The 25864-nt window shown below is 39.6% G+C and overlaps 1 protein-coding gene across 6 annotated transcripts in view; it reads right to left on the bottom strand.

Moving 5' to 3' along the window:
- Positions 1-471: 471 nt before the first annotated feature.
- CNGA3 (cyclic nucleotide gated channel subunit alpha 3) overlaps positions 472-25864 on the bottom strand; it is a 32959-nt gene continuing 7566 nt past the window's right edge. For 4 of the 6 annotated variants that reach the window (XM_052773923.1, XM_052773920.1, XM_052773919.1 and 1 more), the window contains exons 2-9: positions 23769-23900; positions 18632-18748; positions 15719-15898; positions 14056-14109; positions 9486-9617; positions 7251-7358; positions 6246-6352; positions 472-2333 (exon numbers count right to left, since the gene is read on the bottom strand). In XM_052773923.1, coding sequence (XP_052629883.1) covers positions 925-2333; positions 6246-6352; positions 7251-7358; positions 9486-9617; positions 14056-14109; positions 15719-15898; positions 18632-18748; positions 23769-23869 — 2208 coding nt within the window. In that variant the 5' untranslated portion in view covers positions 23870-23900 and the 3' untranslated portion in view covers positions 472-924. The remainder of the gene's footprint in view (positions 2334-6245; positions 6353-7250; positions 7359-9485; positions 9618-14055; positions 14110-15718; positions 15899-18631; positions 18749-23768; positions 23901-25864) is intronic. The other 2 variants (XM_052773924.1, XM_052773925.1) reach the window with 2 other exon arrangements.

Here is a 25864-nt window from a genome sequence, read left to right on the forward strand (position 1 = left end):
AAGACCCTATGTATGGGAGCTGCACGCACCAGGGCCCTCTTTTCTCATCCCAGGTTTAGCGAAGCCATATTGCCACAGATACCTTCCATCAGTGAGCTTTTGGGGACTCCCTTCCAAGTGAGGGTTTTACCAGTGGGGATCAGGCTGAGCTAAAAAAAAAAAAGGGGGGGGGATCTCCCACTCTCTCCCCAAGCAAAGCAGTTGCAGAGCAGCAAAGGCTGTTGCAGAGCAGCAAAGGCTGTCACAGACCATGCCAGAAAGGACGTGAATGAGCACTGCTACTCTGTCAGCATGGTCTTTTGTGCAGAGCCCAACTCATTAGAAAGAATCAGACTAAAGCATCCAGATGCACAGCTATTTCATACACATGCAGGGCTACACCGCACAGGCCAGGTCCGTGCTGCTGCTTAGCTGTAGTCCAGCTGTTTGTGCAGATGCTTCACTGTGAAAGAACAAAGATTTTTGAGAAGCCCAGATGTGCGTCCATGCATTTAATCAGCTACTAAGGTAGCAAGGTAGAGCATGTACCCTATAAATATTTTTTAAGCCCTTTAAAAAAAAAAACAAACAACAATCCCTTCTACTTCAAGTACAATGCCTTCTTAATGCAACATGCATGGGAAGAGACACTGTATGTCAAGACCTACATGTACCATACACAATAGACATTCTGAGCATGACTTGTAGGAAACCCACTCCCAGTACAAAAAAGTACCCAAATGCCAGACCAAATCTCCCCCTAAGAAGAAGGTGACAATGTTCTATTTACAAGAAAATACTGCTTCAGTTAAAAATACTAAAAACCATTCTCTTGAGTTCATATAAAAATAATCATGTCTATGTATGCACACATGTATTTACATACATTTATGGCTTTCACATGCTTCAACCTTCTCCAATAAATGAGGAAATATAAATACTCCATTACTGCTTTTTCTCCTCCTCAGGTTTTTCAGCCTCTGTTTCTCCAACTGATAAGGTGCCACTACCGTACTTTTTCACTCGGGTTTCTACACTGGCAAGTCTCTGCTTCACCTTTTGTTGAGATGAGGTGTACTCTGCCAAGAGCCTTGCAAACCTAGTCTGCAGTGTATCCAGAGCTGTTTCAAGTCTTTCTATTTTTTCTTCCAAGTCTTTTGGGTCAGCTCCTGCTTTTGCTGCTTCCTCATCTATTAGATTGTCTTTCATCAGAATTTGTCGCCCTTTCTCTTCCAGAGCCTTTTTGGCTTCTGGATATTCTGTGAGGGCTTCCATTAAATCATCTTTAGACAAGCAGAACAAATCAGAATAACCAATACTCCTTATGTTGGCTGTCCTCCTGTTGCCAGATTTGCTACCTTTGATGTTTAGGATGCTGATTTCACCAAAATAGCTGCCATCGCTTAGGACTACAAATTGGGTTATGCCATCATCCGCCACCACAGCCAGTTTTCCCTCTTTAATAATGTACATTTCTCTCCCAATATCTCCCTTTTTGCAAATGTAGTCCCCAGGACTGAAGACCGTAGGTTTCAGTTTCAGCACCAGCTCAATGAGAAGTCCAGCTTCACAATCCTGGAATATACGCACTTTCTTCAGTGTGTCCAAATGGACATTGATGGCAATTTCAGCCTTCAACTTGTCAGGCAGATTTTTGAGAACTTCCTTCTCATCCACTGTTTTCTTGTTGGTCCAGAGGTAATCAAACCACTTAATAACCCTGGCTTCCAAATCCTTAGTCACTTTTCGGAAATGCATGTACTGTTTAATGGAATCCACTTTGGCCTGGAACTCTGCCCTGGAGGCATTCATGTTGGAAATCATGGAGCCCACGTTACCGACAATGGTAGCGAAGATCAGCACACCCACCAGGAAGTCAATGACTACAAAGAGATACTCTTCATCTTTCACTGGGGGAGGTGTTTCTCCAATGGTTGTCAGCGTGAGCGTTGACCAGTACAGACTGTAAATGTACTTTCTAGACAGGTGCCCATACTCTGGAATGGACACATTGGGGTAGACCCAAGAGTCAGTTCCAAATCCGATGAGCTTCGAAATTGCAAAGTATATACATGCGTTCCAGTGGATGATGATAAGAATGTATAAGACAAGATTTCCAATACGAAACATGTTTGGATAATTTGTCCTGGTTTCAGTACGGTCAAAAAACTCAAACAGACGAGAAATCCTCAGCAAGCGGTTAAATCGCAGTTCAGGGTAGTTCAAACCAAGCTTCAAATATGCCAGGTCTGTTGGCAGAAGAGACAGCACATCCAGTTTGAACTGCAGAGTTTTGGTATAATGATCTCGTAATTTCTTTTCATCCTGAACTAGCAAGCCTTGTTCAAGGAAGCCTTCAAAGAATAAAAATACGTATTTTACTTGTTGGAATAAAAATACCATCAACAGTACCGAGTGACTTATATTTCAGATACCTGAGAACATTAAAATTTGTACTGTTATGCATACAGACATTGATACACTATGAGTTCATTTAATGACAAATATTTAATTGCAAATTTAAGTATTTCAATTAAGTTTCAAAGCTGATATATAATGATAAAAAGCAATGACTCTATTATTAGCACAGTGCTCCCTGCGGTTTTCCACTCTGTTCTGGGACAGCTGTATCATCTTCTTTTAGGTATCTTTGCAAAAAGAAAGGGGAGGTTCAACTCAGCACTGGTGAGGCCGCACCTCGAGTACTGTGTTCAGTTTTGGGCCCCTCACTACAGGAAAGACATTGAGCTGCTAGAGCGTGTCCAGAGGAGAGCAACCAAGTTGGTGAGGGGCCTTGAGCACAAGTCTTATGAGGAGCGGCTGAGGGATCTGAGGTTGTTCAGTCTAGAAAAGAGGAGGCTGAGGGGAGACCTTATCACTCTCTACAACTACCTGAAAGGGGGTTGTAGTGAGGTGGGTGTTGGTCTCTTCTGTCAGGTGGCTGGAGATAGGACAAGAGGAAATGGCCTCAAGTTGAGGCAAGGGAGATTTAGGTTAGATATTAGGAAAAATTTTTTTACTGAGAGGGTTGTCAAACATTGGAATGGGCTGCCCAGGGAAGTGGTTGAGTCACCATCCCTGGAGGTATTCAAAACGCGAGTGGACAGGGTACTCCAGGGCATGGTTTAGGGGGCATGGTTAATGGTTGGACTCGATGATCTCGAAGGTCTTTTCCAACCGAAATGATTCTATGATTCTATGATTCTATGATTCAAATGTCTCATTTTTCATGAATCATTGCCATGAGTCATAACTAAAGTTAAGCAAGTGGTAAGCAATTGTGTATAAAATCAGAGTGGAATATTTTTAAATAAATACCAAGAATAAGTAGGTATAATGGATTGTTGGAAACTTTTTCTGAGCAATATAGATACCCTTGAGATAAAAGAAATCCAGTTTTTCCCCCCCAGACATGCTTTTCCTCTTTGTGTTTCTAGTGAGAGACCTACTAAGCAGAATCAAAAGACTTTGGAAAGTATTAGCTTTTAAAAAAATTATGAGAAGACATAAACTGCAGTAAGAGACCTTAAAGCAAACTGCATCTGTGTAAGAGTTCTCATAGAAAGGCTGCCTGAGCAGTACAGCTGCAGTGCTGTTTTGTACCTCTGAAAGCTCAAGGCATTGAAAATGTTCCGCAGGGAACAGCCTATGCACTGCAAAATACTTGCTGCAATTGCAAGTGGAGATGTCCAACTGTCTGCCCACTAGGCCAGTCAGGAGGAAAAGTCCACTGAGAGAAAAGCAAAACATTCCCTGTGTATCAGGGATTATCACATTTTGCTAATCACTTAGCAATCTATGAGCAGCAGCTTTCTCAGGGAGGCATCAGCTGAGGAAGACCAAGCTGCATTTCTTTGTGCCCTACACAGCATGGCTGTATTTCTGGAATGTGTGTTTATCTGTACAGCTGCCTCATGTATATGTGTGTATCTGTCTTCGGCTATCTGCAAGCTGATGGTGACTACAAATAGAAGTAGTTCCTGTGCCATGAATGTGTTACCTCCCAGAAAACTGCTGAAAAAGCTGGTCAAATATGCCCTTATTAACAGAGTTATGCAACAAAACAGAAAAGTTGGCCAGGCAGATGAATCTGACTCACAATTATTAAAAATAACTTTGGAAACACCTTCCTTCTGAAGGGAGATAAAAGCCCGTCAGCTCTTTTTTGTCTCCTCACAGAACTGAAGTCCTACAGTAAAACCTTCTGAAAGCATCAAAATGCAGGGTATGCTAAACACGACCAGCTACTGAGAGACATGAATTTTTTCTGTTTCACAGTGCACAGTCACCAAATAGGTGAAATAATACAGTGAAACTGGCCCTGCAGCTAGAAAGGAATGCACCGCAGAGAAGCTGATGTGGGTCACGGTAGATGCGGGGCTACCTAGATCCCAGTTCAAAGCCAGTCACTGCCCTTAGACAGCAGGGAGTCACACTCTTCCCCAAAGGATTCCAGAACCTCTGTGCTCAGGGCAGATGGACTTTGCAGACTTACAGGAAAAGGCAGCAGGCACAGGCAGAGGCAGGAGGGGTTGTTAAGAGAGTTGACAAAGACTGCAGCACCTAAAAGCAGCGACTTCTTCCTTACTTGAGTGCCTGAAACTGCAGCAGACACCTGCACTGAAGCATTCAGGAGATCTCTGCAGCAGTTCTGCAGTTCCAGTCCAGGTCTGCAAAGCTGACCTTCTAACCATGCTTTAACAGCTGTACAATCATTATCAGGGCAGCCCATGGAAATTTTGTAACTTGCATTGCCTGGACATGCCCAATTTCTGCTCAGTTCTTTCCGATTACAGTAACAGATATAACTGCAGAAGAGAAATTTAGTTGGCATAGTTGACATTTTAACTACACAAAGATGATGAAGCCCCCTCCACCCCAAATACAGCAGTCTTGTGATTTAGGCTGCTGTCTGAAACACACTTTCCTGTTGAACAAGGTACTTGCTAAGTTTAAGAATTTGGCTTGCCATGAGTTGTGTGCTTCCCAACATGACAGCATTTTTAGCCTCTGTCTTGTAATTATGTTTACAACTTGTCGCAAGCCTTAATTAATGTCAAGCTGTCAGCATGATTTAAAAAAAAAAGAAAAAAAATGTAAAAATCAAAGATTTAGAAGATCATTTTTATAACTATCAGCGTGGTTTTGGACCCTTTCAAGGGACATTTGGGGGCTGCATCAATACCAGTAAACAGAACAAGCCAGGAAATGTTTTCTGGCCCTGAGACTATCTACCATGACAGCTTCTATTCACAGGGAAGTTCTCCCAGCCCCCTCCAAAAATGACACCATGAACAACACCAAACCTCTACTGTCCTTCCAGCTGTGCCCAGACACTGCCTGAGGGACTGCTAGCTGGCATAGCCCAAAGTACATGCACCAAAGTACATCAAGGACTATCCTAGCAATTTAATGGTATGGATCACTGTATGTCATTGCTTAGGCCTATATTATGACCTTGTTTTGTTTAAAACAGGTATCCCTTTAAGCCTAGAACCTGTATCAGCTGGGCACGCTCAAATATGGAATCTTCTCAGCCTCTCTGGACTACAGAAACAGGGATGGGAAGCTGAAGAGAACCATTTCATGCATGACATGGCACGGTCCTCACAGGTCCTTTAGGTTCACACTTCTTCAGGAAGGCAGGACCTAAGCAGAGGTGCCTGAGTTAATCCCATACGACCACCCTCCTGGGTTAACCCTATACCACCACCAGGCAGTGGGAGACCCAGCCAGGACCTCGCAGAGGCTGCAGGAAATACAGCTGGTGGCAGGTTCCAGGCAGACGACGGAAGACTGGAGGCTGAGATGAGTGCCAGGTCTTGCACTTGACCAACTCAATAATCACTTCTGAGCAGGATGCTGCACAACCTGGCTAAGAAAGCAGCACTTGTGGGGTGCAGTTCGTTTCTTGCCCAATCTAATGAGCACAAGGAGTACAGCATGCACAGAGTGATCATGACATGCAAAGTGCCTTATTCTCCCTTCCCCACACAGCCTGTTACAGGGGCTATTTGGTCAGCATCTGGCATGCCTATTAAGCACTGATGGAACTGAATTTAGAGACAAATGAAGTGCAGGTGTTGGGAAGTCCAGCCTTAAACCAATCCAAGCTGGTCAGACACTTCATCTTCCCAAAGCCTCCAGTGTTGGGCTCTGCTGGAGACAAGATACTACATGCATCAGTCCCCACCAGGGAATTTCTGTTTCCAGCCTTTATATCCATGCTGTATCTGAAAACACTGTAAAACCCTGGAAAGACTCACCTGTTCTGAATCTGACAAACATGTCAAGAACATAGATGACATCAGAGATATAATCCAAGAACAGCCATAATTTAACATGGTCAACTTGGAGCTCATCAAAGCAGGCTCTAAAGAAACAAAGATAGGAAAAAAAAAAAAAATTTACACCAATTGCATAAGCAGTATACTTGTAATGTGCAACCTAGCAGTATGTTAGTGCACATTACTGGCACTGCAAAATTACAGGTAGCATACCTCCATGCCTAGACATCTGCACACTAGAGCTATGTCTAAACAGACACTAGGATCTTTCAGAATTCAAAGGTGTTCAGACCAGGAACAAAACTCAAGCACAATATATGCCACACAAGTGCACCTGTGGAGGAATATGCATATCCCTACAATTAACTATACATCAGATTTCATGGGATACACATCTCCATTAAGATAATTCCCAGAGACAAGTTTTGTTTCTGAGTGGCAAGCCATCCTCATCCCTCCCTGACACAGCCAAAGTGAACCATTTCCACAGCACGCCATTACTTTCACTCAAACCGATTTCCACATTTTACAAGGGAAAATTAATACTCGAGTAAAATCCTTCCTGCCCTTCAAGCATCTATAGATGCATGATACTAATTTAAGATGATCCCACACTGCCCACACCCCTCCCGTCTGTTCTCTGCTGGGTTTTAGGAAGACCTATCTCCAGCAGTGGTTACTAGCCCGCAGTGGCCAAGGCACATCCCTGCAGCTAGCCAGTAGGTGGCACACAAAGGCCACAGCTAGCGCTCGTGAGGACGCTCATTGCAGGTGACAACAAACTTTGGTTTTAGACAAAAAGACGAAACGTTGGCTTTCTGTTCCCAGTGGTATGTATATTGTACATCCCTAAGGGTATATGAACTGTAAATCTTCTAGGTAAGCCACCCAAAAAATACCGCAGGGACATAAGGGGATGCTTTATGTAGGAAACATAATGAGACACTAAATTTGAAACCTAAAATTATTAACTTAAATCCATACCTGCACACTAGCATACACCAGTTATAGAACACGGGTGCTGCAATTATGGTCAGCCAGTTGTAGTAAATATTGCTTGAAGGATCTATCACAAAGATCTCTTTTTTCTTCCTGGAAAGTAAAACATGCAGATTTACACTGGAAATGTAATGAAGTGACCTCCTGGATCCCCCTCTTCTGGAGGCTGCTCATCTCATGATGAACTCATAGCTGCCTGAGAAAGTTTCCATGCGGGCAGCTCCAGATGAGATACCAAATATTAGCTTCATCTCATCTGACATGCTCTGTTTATTTGCTTGGGCCAACTTTGGAAAAAGCAAGAGTGGAAAGAAAAACAGAGACATTCACATTGCCAAGGCTGAAAAACCACACTCTTCTGCATATGACCCCCACTGAAAAAAAGTAAAACGCTAAATGTTTATTATCATTCCAGCTAGAAGGCTATGGTCCATTGCTAGAGAAAGAAAGAGCCTTCCTTTGCAGATTACTTTTGATGTTTTGGCAAATTCTATTATGGAAATGACTGTACATGTACGCATTTAAACAAGTAAAACACATGTTTACACAAGTAAGACTGTGTGTGCATACACACATACAGTGTGTGACTAGAAATAAAAGATGTACTATTATGTAAAAGCAAATTTCACACTCATAGTCCTGGCTCCCTAGGCCTTACAACAATGAGAGATGCTAAATGAAGTGTACAAGCCTGGAATTTAGAGAAGATTTAAAGAACAGCATGGCTAATGGCACATGTAGAGTATGCTCAGAAGTGCCCTCCCCCAACATGAGAAAGGCTGAGATGGAATAGACAGCATTAGGCATGTTGTATGTAATCAGAGGAAGTATGTATTAGCGGATTGTGAGGTCCACAGCTGCAGAAGTCATGCCAACAGTAACGTGGTAGTCTAATCTGTGAACTGTGTAACAGTGTGGGGAATATGTGACCAGGCAACGTTTGGATATGTATTTGTGTGACTTTTCCTAATCTTCAAGAATGTAAATATATTAAAATGTAATTATAATTTATTTCATATTTCTGTCTATTTCTGGCATTATCCCTGCTGTCAGCTGAATGTCCAGATGATAACATTAGTAAAGAAAGTAGCTTTAATCTAGAAAGTATTTACTTTGCCATCTTCACAACAGGTTTCCAAACTTCTTCTAAAACCAGGTCACCACCTCAAAACTAGTGACAATGAAATACAGTCTTTATATGACGGAGTACACTACCTTCTAGACATTAAAACATTTATTTTCTTTGCTGAAATGTTTTGAAACACTTTAGGCTCCTGCAAAGCTCAGGCTCTCACTACATAGTAATTGAGGCCAAAAGAGAATCCCTAGAACTAAGGCTTTCTAATCAAACAAAGCTTTGATTAAGAAAGTCAAGATCTTGAGATCAAGCGGATTCCATTTGGAAGTGATTCTCAACTACATGTTCCCCTGCCTACATAGCACATGCCACCGTATACATACATCTAAACTTGCAGTATATTACTCTAACATACCCCTTAACTGTGAAGTCCATCCAAATGCATTCTCTTTTTATCTGCTACCATTGTTATTTTTAATGACTGGTAACACTAAATTGTACTATGTTTAGATCAGCTTTGGGGGAACAAAACAAGAGCAGGATCCATTTCTGTCAAAAGCATTCAAATGATCTCATTTTGTTGCAGAAATACATCATCACCGTAATCAGCAGAAGCAAACTTTAGTAATCACTAGTAATAAACTGCACCACATTAAGTAATTAAATATGCTAGTCAGTGTAATAACTAAACTTATTAGTAAATCTGTAATTTTCTACATGTAAGATTTTTGCTCTTTGTCCAAACCAGACTTTTGGTTCATCTGCTCTGAATCATTGTGGACATTCTGGAACAATTAAAAGCCTGTGCAGATCTGCAAAGCAGGCTGCCATCCTAAAATGCCCGCATAGTAAAAAAGTGATCTTCAACAGCAAATGAAAATGATCACAGGTAGCTGAAGTCCCTTTCCTTCACAAACCTAGGAAGCTGTTTGTGACAGGTCTAAACACAGGTCTCAAAGATGCAACAAGTTTGTTGAGCAGTTGCACCTTTCCAAAGGGTAAGATGTATTAAAGTTTTGACAGGCTAACATTCTGCAGCCTACAGAACAATAATTATCATGGAAGTGTTACAATGAAATGCCATACCATGGTTTGTAGTGTAGGAGGTGTGTTAGAAGCACACATTCATTATTTATACTTACTCTTCTTTTTTTTTATCATCTTTTTTGTCATCTTTCTTTTCCTCTTTCTTTTCCTCCTTCTTTTCCTCTTTTTTCTCCTCTTTTTTCTCCTCTTTTTTCTCCTCTTTAACCTCTTTCTTTTCTTCCTTTTTGCTGTACAACATAATGTAAGGCTTAGCAATATTACCGATATTCTAGCAGTTACAGGAGAGGGTGGGTGTTGAGGTACGGGAAGCTAGACTAGACTCCAGGTAGAGTAGGACAGGGTTTCTCAGTGGAACCATTCATCTAACTGGTAAAAATGGATTACAGGCTGAGGCCTCTCGAACTGACACCACCATACCATTACATCAGGTAACCAGCTGGCTGATTCTGTGCATTAGTCACCCATGCTTTTTTTACCTTTTCCGACATCAGTGTACCAGGCTGATTTTAATTAAATGCTTCCAGTTTGTTTCATTCTTTAGAACTCAGGCATTTAAAAAGAAATCTATCAAATGATACCAGAACTTGAAATGGCTTAACAAACTGTCAACATTCTTTGCATATCCAAGACCTCACAGTGACTGCCTGAAGCTTTAATGGTAATTAAATTAAATGAGGCTGAATATCCTCTCACAGTTCTTTAAAACCAACATAGCTATAATTAATTAACTACCTCTGGCTTCAACAATTGCCTCGGAAAAGAATCCCAGCCAATGTCTGAACAAAAGCAGCAAATGTAGAGAAAAGAGATGTGTCTCATTTAACTACATAGTAGTCACTTTATAAATGCTTTACAGTCAACATGATTAAGGCAACCTATTTGAGATCTCTACAGTAGAGATCTACTGTATCTCCAAGATAGTCCATACCTCATAGTCCATATCCACAAGATGACTTGTGCCCTAAAAGCATTTTTTTTCTTTCCAGCAACTGTAAAGGAAGAATGGGTTGCCTAGTTCAGATGCAGGTGTCTATGTTTGGTCAGAGGAGCCATGCCCAAGTTGCTCTGCCTGTATTCGATGGCCACTGTATTCAATGGCTGAGCATTAAGTTCTATCCTTGCTGAAATCAATGGGAATTTTTCCTAGACTTAATGGAATCATGATTGTCCCCATGTTTATTAATTGCTTTTCACACAATAAAGTAAAATATGGACCATTTAACATAATTATATCCTACCACTCCACAGTATCCAGCACAGGCCCAAGCTGCAAGATTTAATTCCAGATATGGATTTTTATACTGTTCAAGTATGTACAGCCTTTAGCTCATTAGAATGTGATAAGCTAGATATAAAGATGGATCTGACTTTCCCCATTCTCAGGTTTGTCTGAACAGAAGAGTCTTGAGCTATGTTAACTTATGCAGATAGGCCCACGCATCCTCTTCAAAACTGCAGAAAGTTAACATCTTTCCTAAGATTCTGTCAATCTTAGAGCTAAATTTGCTACATGTATTGGTCAGGAATCATGTAAGCTGAAGAATGGCACTCATTTGCACAAGCAGAAAATCCATCATCTGAGATCTCCCTGTCCTGTATTTGAAATTTCTTTATTCCTTGAAGCAGAAAGTGTCCCCATTGGTTAGACAGAAAAGCCTAAGTGTTCCTGACAATACAGTGTATTTGGATAATGCATACATAAACATAACTCTCCACACATAAGGTCTGGTTTGCATGAAAGCCATGGACTCCTGCTGCCATGGGAGCTACATGTTCTCCTCTGAACTGTCAAGATTGGCTCTGATTCTCCTCTTGAACTGGTGTCAATAAAGGACAAATTAGTTCAATGACAGCAACACCCCATGGAAAGACAGAATATGTAGTAACAGTTGAAAGCGTGCTGCTTACTGGATTTGAACCAACAGGTAAAAAGTTTAGTGAGTTGTGCTTTGCATGTATACCTGCTTGTATTACTCAGATCAGAAAAAGCCTGTGCTGCAAATGGCAGTCCTGGCTATGAATGTGCTTGTTACAGGGAGAAAGAAGCACTCCAAGGGAGAAGACAACAGTCACCAATTTTAAGATAAATATAATAGGTTTAGTTGTAGCTTTCGCCTATCAGCAATGAGCACCTGTCTCAATTCTTACCCTTAGACATTTCCATATTGATGCAGCACCACAGAGTAATTCAGAAATGCCCAGACTCATTTGCTAAAAAACGCTGAGATTCTACACTCCTCCATGTCCAGGGAAATAACCTACCAAGCTGACCAACACCACTGAAACCTTTAAAATTATACACTGCAAGGGAGCATAACTGGAGGAGAAAAGAACATTTCGGTTGACTGGTCTTTTATTTACATATACATCACAACTCAGAGAAACAGTTTTTCATTTACCAAGGTTGATTTCTACATGGCAGTGGGAACTGCCGCTCAAGTATTTATTCCTCTGGTACTGACCCCCCTGGACTTTTATGGCTTCTTTTTCAAATCTGCCCCCAAAACTCCTTCCTACGTAAAAAACATGTCAGGATTTCACTGCACATTACTATGCATGGTGCCTGATTTAAGGGCCAATTCATTGTTGCTGTTGTTAGCATTAACATACCTCCTTGATACTTCACGTCTGGCATTCTTACCAAAAAGGAAGAACTACGAGTAAACACAATTTTCAAAGGGTAGGGCCACATTTCTGGATGTTGTTATGCAGGGAAAAGTAGGTTGAGACAGAGAATCAATCAAAACGTCTCTGTGGTGGTGAACTCACTCTGGAGGGAATATTTTGACATTTCCAACTTCCTCCTATGTTTTGTTTTAAAAAAGAGAAAAAACATTATTTCACACAATATCTAATGCTAATACTTCTTTTTCTCTGGCCTGAGATCTCCTACAAACTCATCTGTCAACTACAGGTATCTTTCATAAGTGAGATTCTTCCATTTCTGTGGCCTCTGTTCATCTCTCTATTGTGGTAACTCCCAACTTACCATACTCCCACCTACTTGTAGTCGTGTGGTGGAAGTCACTCGGAGGAAACGGTTGGCCATAATTGAAGACTTGAAAGCATCACCTACAGTTCCCCAAGGGCAGGCACTCTTAGGTCTTTAACATAATGAAAAACCCAAAGCTTCAGAAAGACCTGCGTCTTTTTTTCTTTATCAGTGCTACTGAGTAAACTGGAATCCGGTAACTAATAAAACAGTTGTTTGTGCCTGTCCTCTTTCACAGCAATATAGTGGCATCCATTCTGTGTTTCCAGCACATTAAAAGGAGCATGCATCTTCAGACTTAGAAAACATGTCTTCATCAGCCCCTATAAAAACACTGTCATAGTCTTTGAATGAGTCAAATATTTGTACTTCTCATCTGCCAAGTACTTCGCAAATCAAGTATGTCTCGGACTGTCAGGCAGGTAGACAGACAGGTGTTGTCTTCATTTAAAAATAATGAAACATTGGAAGGATGAAAGTTTTGCCCAAGGTACATGAGTCATTGTCAGAAACAGAGTAAGAAAGCTGTACTTCCATCCTAATCGGTCCTTTGGGCCCTGACTAGCAGGCTAGACTCCAGACTTTTAGCACTTTTTTTATACCAGTCTAAATAAAATTCTGCACCTTTCTGTCACTGTTCACTGCACACTGATTTTCCTTCTTAATAAAAGTTTTGCAAACCAAACCAAAAAGTTGCTTCAGGAGCAAGAAGACCTCTTGTTCAGGTATGTGCACAAAGGTTTTGCAGTGTCATTTAAAATCTACAGTTTGAGCTAGCCTGTGATGGAGCTATTTGGAGAAAAAAAATAAGTTTCCTGAAAGTATTTCTGACATAATCAGAACCTGTCCTGATTATTTTCAATTTTTGTTTTCATCCGGAAAGCAATGAAAAAAATTAACTATCATCATGCATGAGAACAGATCTGCTGCTGGATGCTACAGAGCAGATATGTCCTCAGATAGCTGTGGTGCAAGACATGCAACAAACATTGGTGTTGGGTGATTTTAAATTACAGGAGCTTTTCATCTTTTCAAGAGATTTATCTTTGGTGTAACACTGTGAAATACCTTGTCAAATATACAAACTAGACTCCAAAGGACAGTCAGAGCTTCTGTTGCAATGCAAGCCTTATTATGTTGCCTGTCACTCTCTGCATCTACATCAACAATATCTGCTGAACTGAAATACACATTTTAAAAAGATGGTTAGTTTTCATTTAGACTGCACACATAAGTGTTTTCTTGGTACCTTGATCAGTATCCACTTCTCATTTGACAACCTGAAATTTTTGGGGCACTTGATTTACAAAAGGGCACTAGCATGTTAAAAGGGGAAAATGAATACATGAATCTCATTTAAAAACTGAAGAATTAATAAATCAATTGGCAATGCAGTAAAATCAGCCAGCTGAACTAGAGGAGGTAGGGACTAAATCCTTAATCAAATTCACTCCTTGAGAGGTAAGGTTAACTTCAGACAAAAAGAAGTTCACAGGGAACATGAAGGATGCTTTACATACTAAGAAAACTAGATCTTTCTTTATAATTAAACTATATTCTTAGGAAAGGCTTAGGAAGAGATAAGGAATTTATACTACAAATGTTACTAGGCTGCAAAGGGAAAAAGAGAGGAGCTAGTAGTAGAAAGGTGTTTGGAAGTTATCAGTACTTACTCTTCGTTGGTGTTGTTGCTATAGTTGACATTAAACCTGGCAAAGGGCCAGTGACTGCAGTAAGTTAAATAAAACACATTAAAAGAGTGTAAAGACTGTTGGTATTTCATACACGTGTTTACCGACATGACAGACCAACTTACTAGCTTCTCACATATGCACTGATAAGATTAGGAAGGTCAACTTTGACTGCAGTGGTAAGCCCCTTTGCATAACTATTTCAAGGCACCAGTTTCTTTTTACCACGTGCTTGGCATACACATTTGTGACCACATCTGATGTCTGAAGCTTGTTCTCAGGCGTATTAGTGCATGGCAACATTTTTAGCCCTGTACTCATTTGGCTACTATTTTAAGCCTTCTTCAATCCTTTCAAGTCTTCTTCACAGATGCAGTGTCAAGGCTTGTGGATAAGTAACAAGCATACCTACCACTGCTGCAGAATTAAGCCTACATGATAGAACAACTGGGAGTTACTGTCACGTGGCAACAGTGTAAAACTGAGAAGGCAAGGATGGATACTCCCAAATTCACTTTTTCTAATAGCCTTATAAAGAGGTCTTTTGGCCCAGGATCAATGTTGTCCTCTCTAATTACTTCAAATCTGCAGTTGTTACTGATCCAGACATCTGAAAAACCAGACAACAGTCTGGCTAATTCCACAAAATGTGCTTTTGAGCTGAATTTCTAAGGAGTAGATCAAGTGAAGATAATAAGGCTGTGCTGGACCACAACAAATCAAGGTAACCTGTATCATGCACAGCGCTTCAAAGGGTCTTGCTTTAATCTCAATTACTAGCTGAGATTTTGAAACAAATCAACTTATTATTTGCTTATCTACCAATCCTTAATTATGAAAAAAAAATATGGGAGTCATTCAAAGCATAATGCCAAACAGAACATCAACTTTTGTCTTAGGAACTAATTTTCCTCTTTTAGCTGGAGTTAAATTTAAAACACTGTATCATATATTTATAATGTAATAATAATCATCAAGTCAGAAGACTGTAAAAACATAAAGATTTCTCTTGCAAGCCTCTGTTGTTTTATTAGAAAAATTTTAAGATAAGACTGAACCTGCCTTCTATACCAAAGACTGAGTATGTGCTAATAAGTTAAGTCAGCAGCCACAAGATTTTCTCATTTCTGCATCAGAAGGCTTCTGTAATGTTAGCAGCTGAAATCCTGAGTAGGTGTAACAAAGCATGACACATTTTGCACAACTGTTTGTTTGGAGTTTCCTAACACTCACAGATAAACTACATAACATTAATGTCCTGAAAAGCCACAACTAGCAACATCCTAGATTCTTGAAATAAAAATTGCTTTCGCCCTCAGTAAAGAGGAGTTTAGCAACATCCAGTTGAACAGGTAGCGTATGATAAAATTCCAGTTCTGAGAAACCATTCTGCCTGAAGCAGCATGATCAAAGAAGTCCTTTATTTCAAGATCTTTGCCACAGTACATTTGAGGGCGAAAGAGAAAGTCTGCTGAAAGCTGTAATACTTGAGTTATGTGAAGATTCCTGGGCAGCATTAGATACTCTGTTCATCTTCTATGCTAAGCTCCTTACCCTCTTCTCAAAATAAAGCTTACATCCTAATCACCAAGAAAATACCATAACCTCAGTTGTCTTTGTTTGAAGTATAAACACATCTTCTTACCTGTTTACTCCCCCAGGGCGCTCACGGATACCCAGAAAGGAGCGGATGTTACTTTGCCTACTGGACACCTCTATGAGCTCCGGCCCTCTGATACGTTCTAGGAAAGAATCAGGTCTTTGGTCTTCATGGTGCGTATGTCTTGTGGCCCATGACCTCACAGATAAGACAAATCGTGATAGCCTGCATGGAACAGACATACAACATTGACTGAACCAGACAAGAACATCAGACGGCTTAAATCATCCCCACAAAGAGTGGCCCAGGAAGATTTTTCTCCACTTCTCCACCTGCCATGAAATTAAACTTGATGGATTAACTGTGTGAACCCAGTCACTTCCCACAACTTCATACATCACCTTTTGCAGTGGATTAGGAAAGTATCTCACACATCAGTTCCTAGTCCACTGTATCAGCACCGCAGGAGCAACAGAAGAATATTCTTGCCAAGTGGGGGCAAACCAAGTGGTTGGGGTGGGGCAGTTGACTTCTGACAAACTTCTGACATTATGTGATAATGGGTGAATCCTGGACTGAAAGAATTAGGAGATACAAAATACTCACAGGATCACATGCTCAAGGGCTGGTACACACAGTGGAAAAAAAAAGCTGAATAGTTGCTGAGGGAGGATGGACTTTGAAATAAGGAATGATAAAAATTCAGTCACTTTCCCTGTGATTATAAAGGGTCTGTCTGCAGACATATTAATTGCCTATGACATATAAACCTGCTTATTGCACCAGAAGAATTATTTCCTCATCCTAAATTTCTAGCAGAGCACTGAAATGAGATAAGCAAAAAATCATGACAACATAATTAATTTATCACTGTTATCATTATGTATCTTTTTCTCTACCCACTAATTCACATCATGAATCCCTACAATGTTTTCTGTCAAAGTTCAAAAGGAAATATGTTTCTGAAAAAATTGAAAATAATGGAGACTGAAATCTACAAAAGTGATTATATTTATTGCCCACACAATATATTGTATTATTTCCTATCAACAGTCTAGTTTGGACAAAAGCGGTGTTAATTCAGGTTTCCCAAACTTGGCCTTGAAAACAGCATAATGAAATCCTGAACAATGCTTAACTTCTTACAAGACCTTGGGCTACTGAAGGAAAGCTCTTTACATTCTCTCTGCATCAGCTAGTATTACATATGCTCAGAATCCACAAAGAGGCTGATATGAACAATTTAAATCTTTTGGTAAAGTACATCTGCCTCTTGATTGCAGTTCTCAAGGGCCTAGCTACACCTCCTCATAGATCTTGCCCAGGTTCTCTCACGCTGAAATAAAACAGACAAAAAAGGCAGGAATAATATCACATACCAGAAATTAGAAAAAGATATTTCTAGTTCTTTAGCACTATAGCAAGATAGAATCATATAAATCACCTACAACTGCCAACAATTAAGAGAATCCAAAGCCTACCAAGAACACAAAAGTGCCACATAAAAGTCTGAGATTATTTAATAGATTCCTCACCCTATTCAAAACACACTGCATAAAGTTAAGCTACAGAATTTTTCTCTTTGCCTGAGCAGAACTCAGCTTTCACATAAGGAGCGGTATGGAAAACTACTAATATGGATGGTTTTACTTACATTAGAAAATACAGCATTTTTATGACACCTGTTAGTTAAGGAGCAAACAGATTTTACCAAATAAGATTGAGAGCCTCTCTGTTTGAACAAAGAAATAGAATTTTCTGATTTCTGCCATGCTATATTATTTTCACTTTTTTGTCCTTTACATCTCAGAGTAAGATACTCAGTGAAGTCCATCAAAAGCTCTTGTCTTAGGTCCTTAAGAATTTACTTTCAAGAGGCATGTTATGTTACCATAATATTTAAATGCTAAGCATTCATGTTTTCATCACAGGCTTCCTTGTATATTCAGAGCATAATTAACTGTAGCTACACACATGTGTAATTCAAACTATCCTGAAAAAGGGTAAAGAACAATATAAACAAAGATTAAAAAGGAAGTCCTCAATATGAGTTTATATATTCATGTGCTTTATGTTTACACAAATACACACCTATAAATGTTTTCCACCTAAAGCCAACTTCTTGCAGACTTTGTAATCTACAGGCAGTGGTGTCAATATCTGACAACCAAACAGGGAAATACAAGTTTATTCTCCACCACCCAAAAGGGTGAAGTGTAAACAACACTCTTTAAATTACTCTAGTTTTATAATAATTTTTTTCTTTGCTCTTTGAAATCCACTATGCTTAAACTGAGTATGGTCTGTATTGTGTGTAACAATGGTATCTGAAGACAGAGCTCTGTAATCTCAGCTGGAAATATTTAAAGGAGACACGGTAAGTTTTTGAAGCTCCACTTTAGGTTTATGTTTAAGTCCTGGTAAAGTAAATGACTTAAGCAAATGGTTGACTTCAATTTTGCTGACTAAGGCTCCCAATCCATTATAAACATAACTGGATTCTAAAAACTGAGAGAAACACTTGCATTCCCAACACAAGGGCCCTTGTCTCCTCCCTTGCCAACATGGGAACAATCGTCTCATTTGATAGGAAACAAGTATTGCATCAGCTATCAGCCAGAACCAAACACTTTACCCATTTACTTTATAGTCTGGCCTCACTTCATGCATTTCCTCAGCATTCAATATATTTTCAGATCTGATCATGTAAAAGTATTGATCATGTAATATTTTTTTGTATTCAGACTAATCTATGTGAGCTCAAGGTTTTTATTAGAAATGAGTAATCAGAATCAAGGTCAAAAGCAGATTCTGTTACTTTTTATAGACTTTCTTCAGCTGGACTCCATATGTTTTCTTTGGAAAGTGATGGTTCTTCTTACTTCACCTCCAAATTGTGATCAGTCTCTTTCAACAAGTTAAACTTAATACTGGAAATGGTATTAGTTAGCATGTTACCTTGCCATTGCTCCGCTGCCTGTGAATGAGCTTGTCTGGGATTCAGATACATGTCTTCCCTCCACAGAAATGACTCTCTGCAGTTCTGAAGATGCATCCTCACACAGTGAATGGGTTCTGCAAAAGCAAATATTTTTTTTAAGAATGCCATACAGCCTCCGGCTGTCTTCCCCCCATCTGATTCTTTCCACCACCACATCAGGAAACAATACAGTAAATTGTCCTCTTCCTAGTAATATGGCATCCATTTGATAAACCTATGAGCTAAGGCTATATTCCTACTTTTCTGGAACCATCCATCACCAAATGAAGTCAGTTGAGGCTCTGCCATCTGTTCCAGCAAGCTCAGAAGCTTACTCCTTACTGGTCAGTACTAGTCTAGTGTGCAGATACGTAATTATGGGAAGCATGTTTTCTACTCTAACACCTCCTGTAAGGCATCAGCAGCTTTCCTTCAACATGGAGTTCATCCCCAGGGGACTTTAAAGTGACTGCCCACTGCTTTTTTCAGTGTTGTTCTCCTACACATTGTTTCAGTTTAACAGTCTGGAATTTCTACCAGTGCAGTTCCTATTTATGACTCAAAGCAAATACACATCTCTTTTTGCTTTCACTCTTGCTTGGACTGAGAGGGAAAATGGTGATTTTACAGTAGTTAGCCCTGAGCAGCACCACTGCTGTTCTTACCAGGCTGTTGTCATCAGCAGCACAACTGCAGACCTAATGCTGCTTGCTTTGTACCTGAAACTTCACCTATTGCATAGCAAAACAGGCTACAGACCTTCAGGGCTGCTCTGGCAGCAATGAGATGAGGCACCTCAGGCTATTACCACACACGGAAAACACTGTAACAGCCCAGTTGCGCACAACTGCAGATAGCAATCTTAAGGCTGCTACCTGCAGTGTCTGCCAACTCCCGTAACTGTAAGACTACTTATTATCACTGAAATAATTAGCATTTGAGAAAAATAGATGAAATCTTAGTCTCATCTTTCAGTAATGGAGTTTTGAAATTGACTTCACTGGAACCTGGACTTTACCAGGGCTCACTCTGGGTTTTTTTATAAGACTCCTAGGGTTTTCTCTGTGTTTTTCATTCTTTAGTATTCACTTTTACAAGACTTTGTCACATCCATCAAGGATCTTTTTTTTCCCCCTTTGTAATCCAAACAAGAACTCTCACATGAGTCTGTTAATCTGTATTGCCAGGAAAACACTGACTATAATGATGCTTGCAGAATCTTCATAAGAACTGGCAACAGCATTTTGAATGCCCACAAAAGGATAATTAGCAGCTCAATTTTGTGTGTACTCACAGCTGAGAAACTGACAAACAGAGAATTAAAACTTTATTATTTCTACACAAAGAACCATGCTAAAAAAGATAGGCTCTGATAGTCCCAGAATTCTCAACTTGTTAACTGTTTTCTTCTTCTCTTCTAATAAGAAGATACCAATAGACACTGCTTAGTATTGAAAAGCTTTTATAACCTAGTTTATGTTGTGGGTGCTGAGAATATTGTGGATGCCAAAGTTAACATGGCTTCTAGGAGAGGATGAACAAACTCATGGAACAGAAATCCATTACGGATTACCAGATACACAGAGCCCACATTCAGCTCAAGAAGTCTCCTGAGCTGGATGTTGGGAGAATATTACAGGAAAGTATGTTGCAGATACTTGCAGTTTGCCTGCTTTTTTTTTCTTTTTCCTGGAGTGTTGCATTTCATTGTTACAAATACAGCTTATGTATATCTGCAACAGGATCAGAAAACAATACACAAAGGACTCCGCCAGGCAACTCTTATGAAAGCACCTGTCTGATATTACACAGCAATTACAAACATTCCACGTCAATTCACACAAATGCAAATCAAAAAGTAAATCTAAAATGAACTCTTCCTTCCATTATTATAACTCCCTATTATAAAACTCATATACCCATTCTTGACCTTCCTCAACCCTGTTCAGATAATACAAGAGGCCTTATTTGTCAGCTGGCTTTATATTGATGCAGAGGGACAGGCACAGATGGGGCTTTTGATGTTAACACCTTCAATGCATGTGGCATAGTTTTTACTTTATTTTCACAAAGACAGACTAATTCCCATCTGGACTCCATAAGGGTGTTTGCTATCTGCAGCAAAACAGTAACCACTGCCATTACTACCCAAAGGTGTTACAGGGTCTGAAATCAACATGAGAAGAGAGCAGGTTACAAAGCAGAAACATCAGCAGATGATTGTGCCTCCTCAGCTTATGCTGAAAAATATTTTATTTCCCCAGGGGTAGCAATGTCACTATATCTTAGAGAAAACTCACTGCCACTGAGGTTTCTGCTCCATGCCTCTTCAGCTCTGTAAAGGCCAATTTATTCCCATGTTTTCAAGGTATCTAGTGGTATAAGCTCTGGGAAGGGTACATCTACAGCACCTGCTCTGTACCTGTCCCTTGCCTTAACTTGATTTAGCTCTAAATTTGCATAAAGATCTTCAAGAAAACCCTAGAAGACCATTTTCACCTAAAATGCATGCAAATAATCCGGAATTTTCATTTAGTAGTAATTGTTTTGAAGTTCTGATCAGTTAAACAGGAATTGCTGAAGCCATTTTGAGTAATGACTATGAGCCAGACTTCAAGGGCAGGATTTGGCTCCAGATGGCAGTGACCTAAATTAGGTTGTCTAATATAAGCTGAGTATCTAAGTTCCCATTACAGTCAATTGCCATCTTAGGGCTTGATTCAGTTGCCTCAATACAGGAGTCGAGTACCATTTGGAATACCTCAAAACACTTTATCTGACCTCTCCAGAGCACACAGGTCTCACCTCATATCCACTAGCCCCAGATAAATGCTTCAGATACTCTATGGTATCTCAAATAGCTTTAGATGCCTATTTTAGGCAACTAAATACCCTCATAACCAACAGAGCCAAATGAGCCTGAAGAACTATTCAACTTCAGGGTAAGCTGAACAGTTCCCTAGGCACCACTGACTATTAATACTGACTACATCTCCATTGATGACAGCAGGAACTTAGACACCTACTCACATAAAGACACTGAAATCCAGATGTCTACAAGACACAGCTGAATTCTACTTCCCAACTTCTAGATAGCCAACCTGTGTCTATAAGCTAATGTGCTGCCTGTCCTATTTGAGCTGTTTCTATACAGAGGCTGGATTTTAAAAATGAAGACTCCTTTGTTATTTTTTGTTTTGTTGATTTTTGTTTTAACAAAATGGACCAACTTTATAGTACACTACACTGTAAGAATATGGGCACATGAATCACCTACTCCAGCATAACTGAGAATGACAGTTTAAAGATCACTAGCAGTTTTCTGTTAACTCCTGCAGTGAATGCTTTTTCTTGGTAATACCTCATTCCACAGCAGAAAAGTACTTAAGCACATCCTTAGCATTAAGCATAAATTTAACACCCACTGACTTTAATGAGAACTAAGTATGTGCTTAATTGCTTTGTTGAACTATAGTCAACAGGAGTTGGAAGAATATAAAGGCAAAGGAAAAATGCTGCTACTCTAGGAAACCTGGTTTTTTTCCAATGTCTATAGTTGTATATTTTGCTACAAGACAAAGAAGGGCTAAAATTTTCGATGGGATCTATCTTTTGGTACAGACATATTCTAAAACAAATCTGAATTTAAAAAACGTGTTTCAGAATTCTTTGGTATTACAAAGGTATTGTATATACTTACTAGCGATCACTTCAGCAATCCAAAAACCATAAATATGAGATCTCCTTTAGAGAGTAAGATTGTATCTTTTTACTCATCTATGAACTCCTGTAATTAATGCTGATAACAACAAACTTTTTTCGCTATATCTGTCATAAGCAAGTCATTGCCTCTGAAACTGCAGATGACTGCAGCGATTTAATTCTACATTTAAACCTTTATAACCACACTCTCACATCCCTGCCAGTAATTCCATTCTGTGAGCTGCCCATCACTGATACCCTCTACAAAAACAACATTAAAAAAAGGAAAGGAAGAGGCTCATTTTGATCTGTGTTTTCACTGTTTCTGAGATATCATTGTAAATGGAGACAAAGGGACACGGCTCTTGCAAATCTCCCTAAGGAGACCATGGAGTAGTATAACTAAGTCAAGCAAGCCATACTGTGCAGAATAAAAGCAGCTCCATTTTCACCAGTGTAGGTACACCTATATGACAGAAGGTATCATGTAAGCAAAGCAGAAAGAAAAAAAAGGACCAATTCAAACAGGACAGGGATCACATCCATACTAGATGCTAGGGGCATGCAATCCAAAATTATCATAATGCAGGCAGTCCTATGCAGGATTTTGCATAGCAGGATTTTGAGTGAGTGCTCTAGGCTGGGTACACATTTGAACAGCAAGAGACAGTCTGACAAGGTCCACATAGTGGAGGTGGTTGACCATAGCAAGCCAGAAGCAGAACACTTTTTCCAGTCTGTACAGGTGCTGTGGATCATCAGACACTTTCCTGCAGGCCCAGCAGGGTTTCCCCAGACTAGACAAATGACTGGTACTGCGTAAAATCTAAGTGCAAGCTCACTGGCACATTTTTAAACAGCCACTTTAAAACTATCAAAACAGAGAAAGGTGAATGTAAAGAAACTATTACAGTTCCACCGTACAGTGAGAGACTCTGAAAATTCAGTACAAAAATGTTGATATTCTTCATACACTACAAATGTTCCCTATCACAAGAACTAGGCGATCTGCCGAGGTTACTTTTAAAAAAAAAAACTTCTGAGGCTTTTCACTGCATGGTACTGGAAGGATCGCTTTTACTCTAAATCCCACAGACTCTGTGGGAAGCATAGACCCTGCTATCTGCATGGTGACTTGAGAAAGAGGATTCTCCTTAATGAGTTGGTATCATTCCCACTGATGTGAAAATGGGCTTTATTCCTGAGGTAACACAGATTCTGGTTCTAAAACTGCAAGCCATGACAACCTTCCTGTTGCTGTCTCTTCGGTACTTTGAACATAAATTGTTAAGTCAGTTAAGTGCACTGGGTCAACAATATCATGATATAACACTCCCATAATGCAGAGCTAGAGGAATGCCACAAATTATGCAGCAATCTGTCCTCTCGACTGTGATGAAAGGAATATATTACCTGATACAGCCATTTTCAATCCTTTCAATATCTTCATCAGGAGTCCTGACAGACAGTCTGTGCATACCAGGGTAGGAGTGCTGGGTGTTGATTTTTGCCATTTTGCTTTACATATCAACATCTAAATGACAGCTGAAACAGGGGAAAAAAAAAAACATTTTGTGAAGGCTGCAAAAGAAATGTGCTCAGCACTTAAAAAGAGCGATTTATTGAAACAATGGAACAGCAGAAATCAAATTCAACCATTTGAAGAATAGCCAGTGATATTTACACACACAATATAATACCTGTTTCTTGATTTATTTGCACTAGATGATAGAAAAAAGTGCTAGTAAAAGTGTAACAAAGAAAATTCATCATGACCAAAGAAAAGGGTTACATGATGCTATATTCTTTTTAGTCTCTGGACTTTCTGAATACCTACACTCTCATACCTATTATCCGTAGTGAAATTACATTTAAAAACTCATTAAAAGAAGTTTAGAGTTAGGAAGCCAACCAAAAAAAGCTAGGTAATACATGTGCTAGGACAACCCATTCCACTTTGAGTTGATCCCCTTGTGCTAATTTTATCTATTTTATGATTAAGTTTTTTATTCTGAGAATGCATATTAACCAACCAGATAATTAATGAAATGTATCCTTCAGCTTAATACATGCCATGCATTAATTCTATATTATCTAAACTCTGCACTAAACACATACTGGGGGGGGGGGGTGTCCATTTATTTCCATAAGTCATTTTTATTATACTACTTCAAGACAAGCTCTGTTAAGATATTTAGCAGCCCAGTTCCTACAAGTTTTAGGAAATTGACCTAAATTCCTTTCCAGATTTGGTCTTCAATGCCTTACCAAATTCATATCACATCTATCACCTGCAAAACAGGTTTTAAGACTCAAGACAAGTGTCTTAAAAATGAGGGACTGAAAGACTTCCAGTGAAAGCTTTGAATTTTGAAACGTTTTTTTAATAGGATATGAAACCAAACACTATTTTGGATGAAAAACTAGCTGCTTAGAAGACAGAAAACAAGAATGGGATTAAACAGTCACCTTCACCACTGCAAAAGTTGAAGAACAATATTCCTCAGGGTTCCATAGGAAAACCTCTCATTAATGATGCTGACAAAAAGCAGGAGCAGTGAGACAAGAAGATCTCAGGATGGCAAAAAGTACTATAGGCAGGAGAAAGAAGTGGAGTGCAAGGAACTTCAGGGTGATCCACATCAACTAGATCAACTTCTCAATTTGATGGCAAGTGACGTGCAATGTAGGCAAATGGAAATCAATGAATAGAGGTGAAAAGCATGTAAACTACTGCTTTACATGCTTCCAAATTAACCATATGCTCTCAGAAAAGCAACCTGAACACTATATATGTACAGCTCAGGGAAACGCCCTGCTCAGTACCGGGCAGGCTTGCTGACACAATAGCTAATGATGTACATATGGAAAGTGTTCATGACACAAAGAACACTAAAACTGCTCCATGAAACAACAGGGTGGACTTATCTGGAACACTATTAGTCCTTCTCTCAAACAGAAAGATACTGCAGAATAAAAGCATGGCAAGAATGATTAAAGACATAGAAAAGGGAGAGAAAGAAAAATGGGGCTTGCTCACCCTAGAAAGGCAAAGAATAAGAAGCTATAAAATAAAAACATGCAGGCAAAATTGGAGCTTATTTCAGAGCCCTTACAATTACTTCAGCTGTAAAATCCAGATTCAATATACAATGTGGTCTGAACTCTTATTCTGCACTAGACTGGAGGAAAGGAGGAGGTAAAATTTTCACAGAAATACAACCCTACTATTAAGCAATAAAATACATTAATATATTTTTGGAAGGAGGTAGGGAGAATGGATGAAGGTTCGTTATTAAACTGTGCCATGCATGCCCACCTGTAGTAGAGAGAGACACAGAACACAGGACTGGTAGAAATAAATAATGCAGTAATTTTGGTACAGTGCACATGGTGAGACCTCCTGAAGCAACGTGGTTTGGGCCTGCATGAAGCACATAAAATTCTGACACATTACTGGCTATCTCATAAAGGAGAAATACTTGTTCCTTCTAGGCCTCCAAGATTCC

Source organism: Harpia harpyja, chromosome 22 (genome assembly GCF_026419915.1).
Source record: "Harpia harpyja isolate bHarHar1 chromosome 22, bHarHar1 primary haplotype, whole genome shotgun sequence".
In the NCBI taxonomy this organism is placed as follows: domain Eukaryota; kingdom Metazoa; phylum Chordata; class Aves; order Accipitriformes; family Accipitridae; genus Harpia; species Harpia harpyja.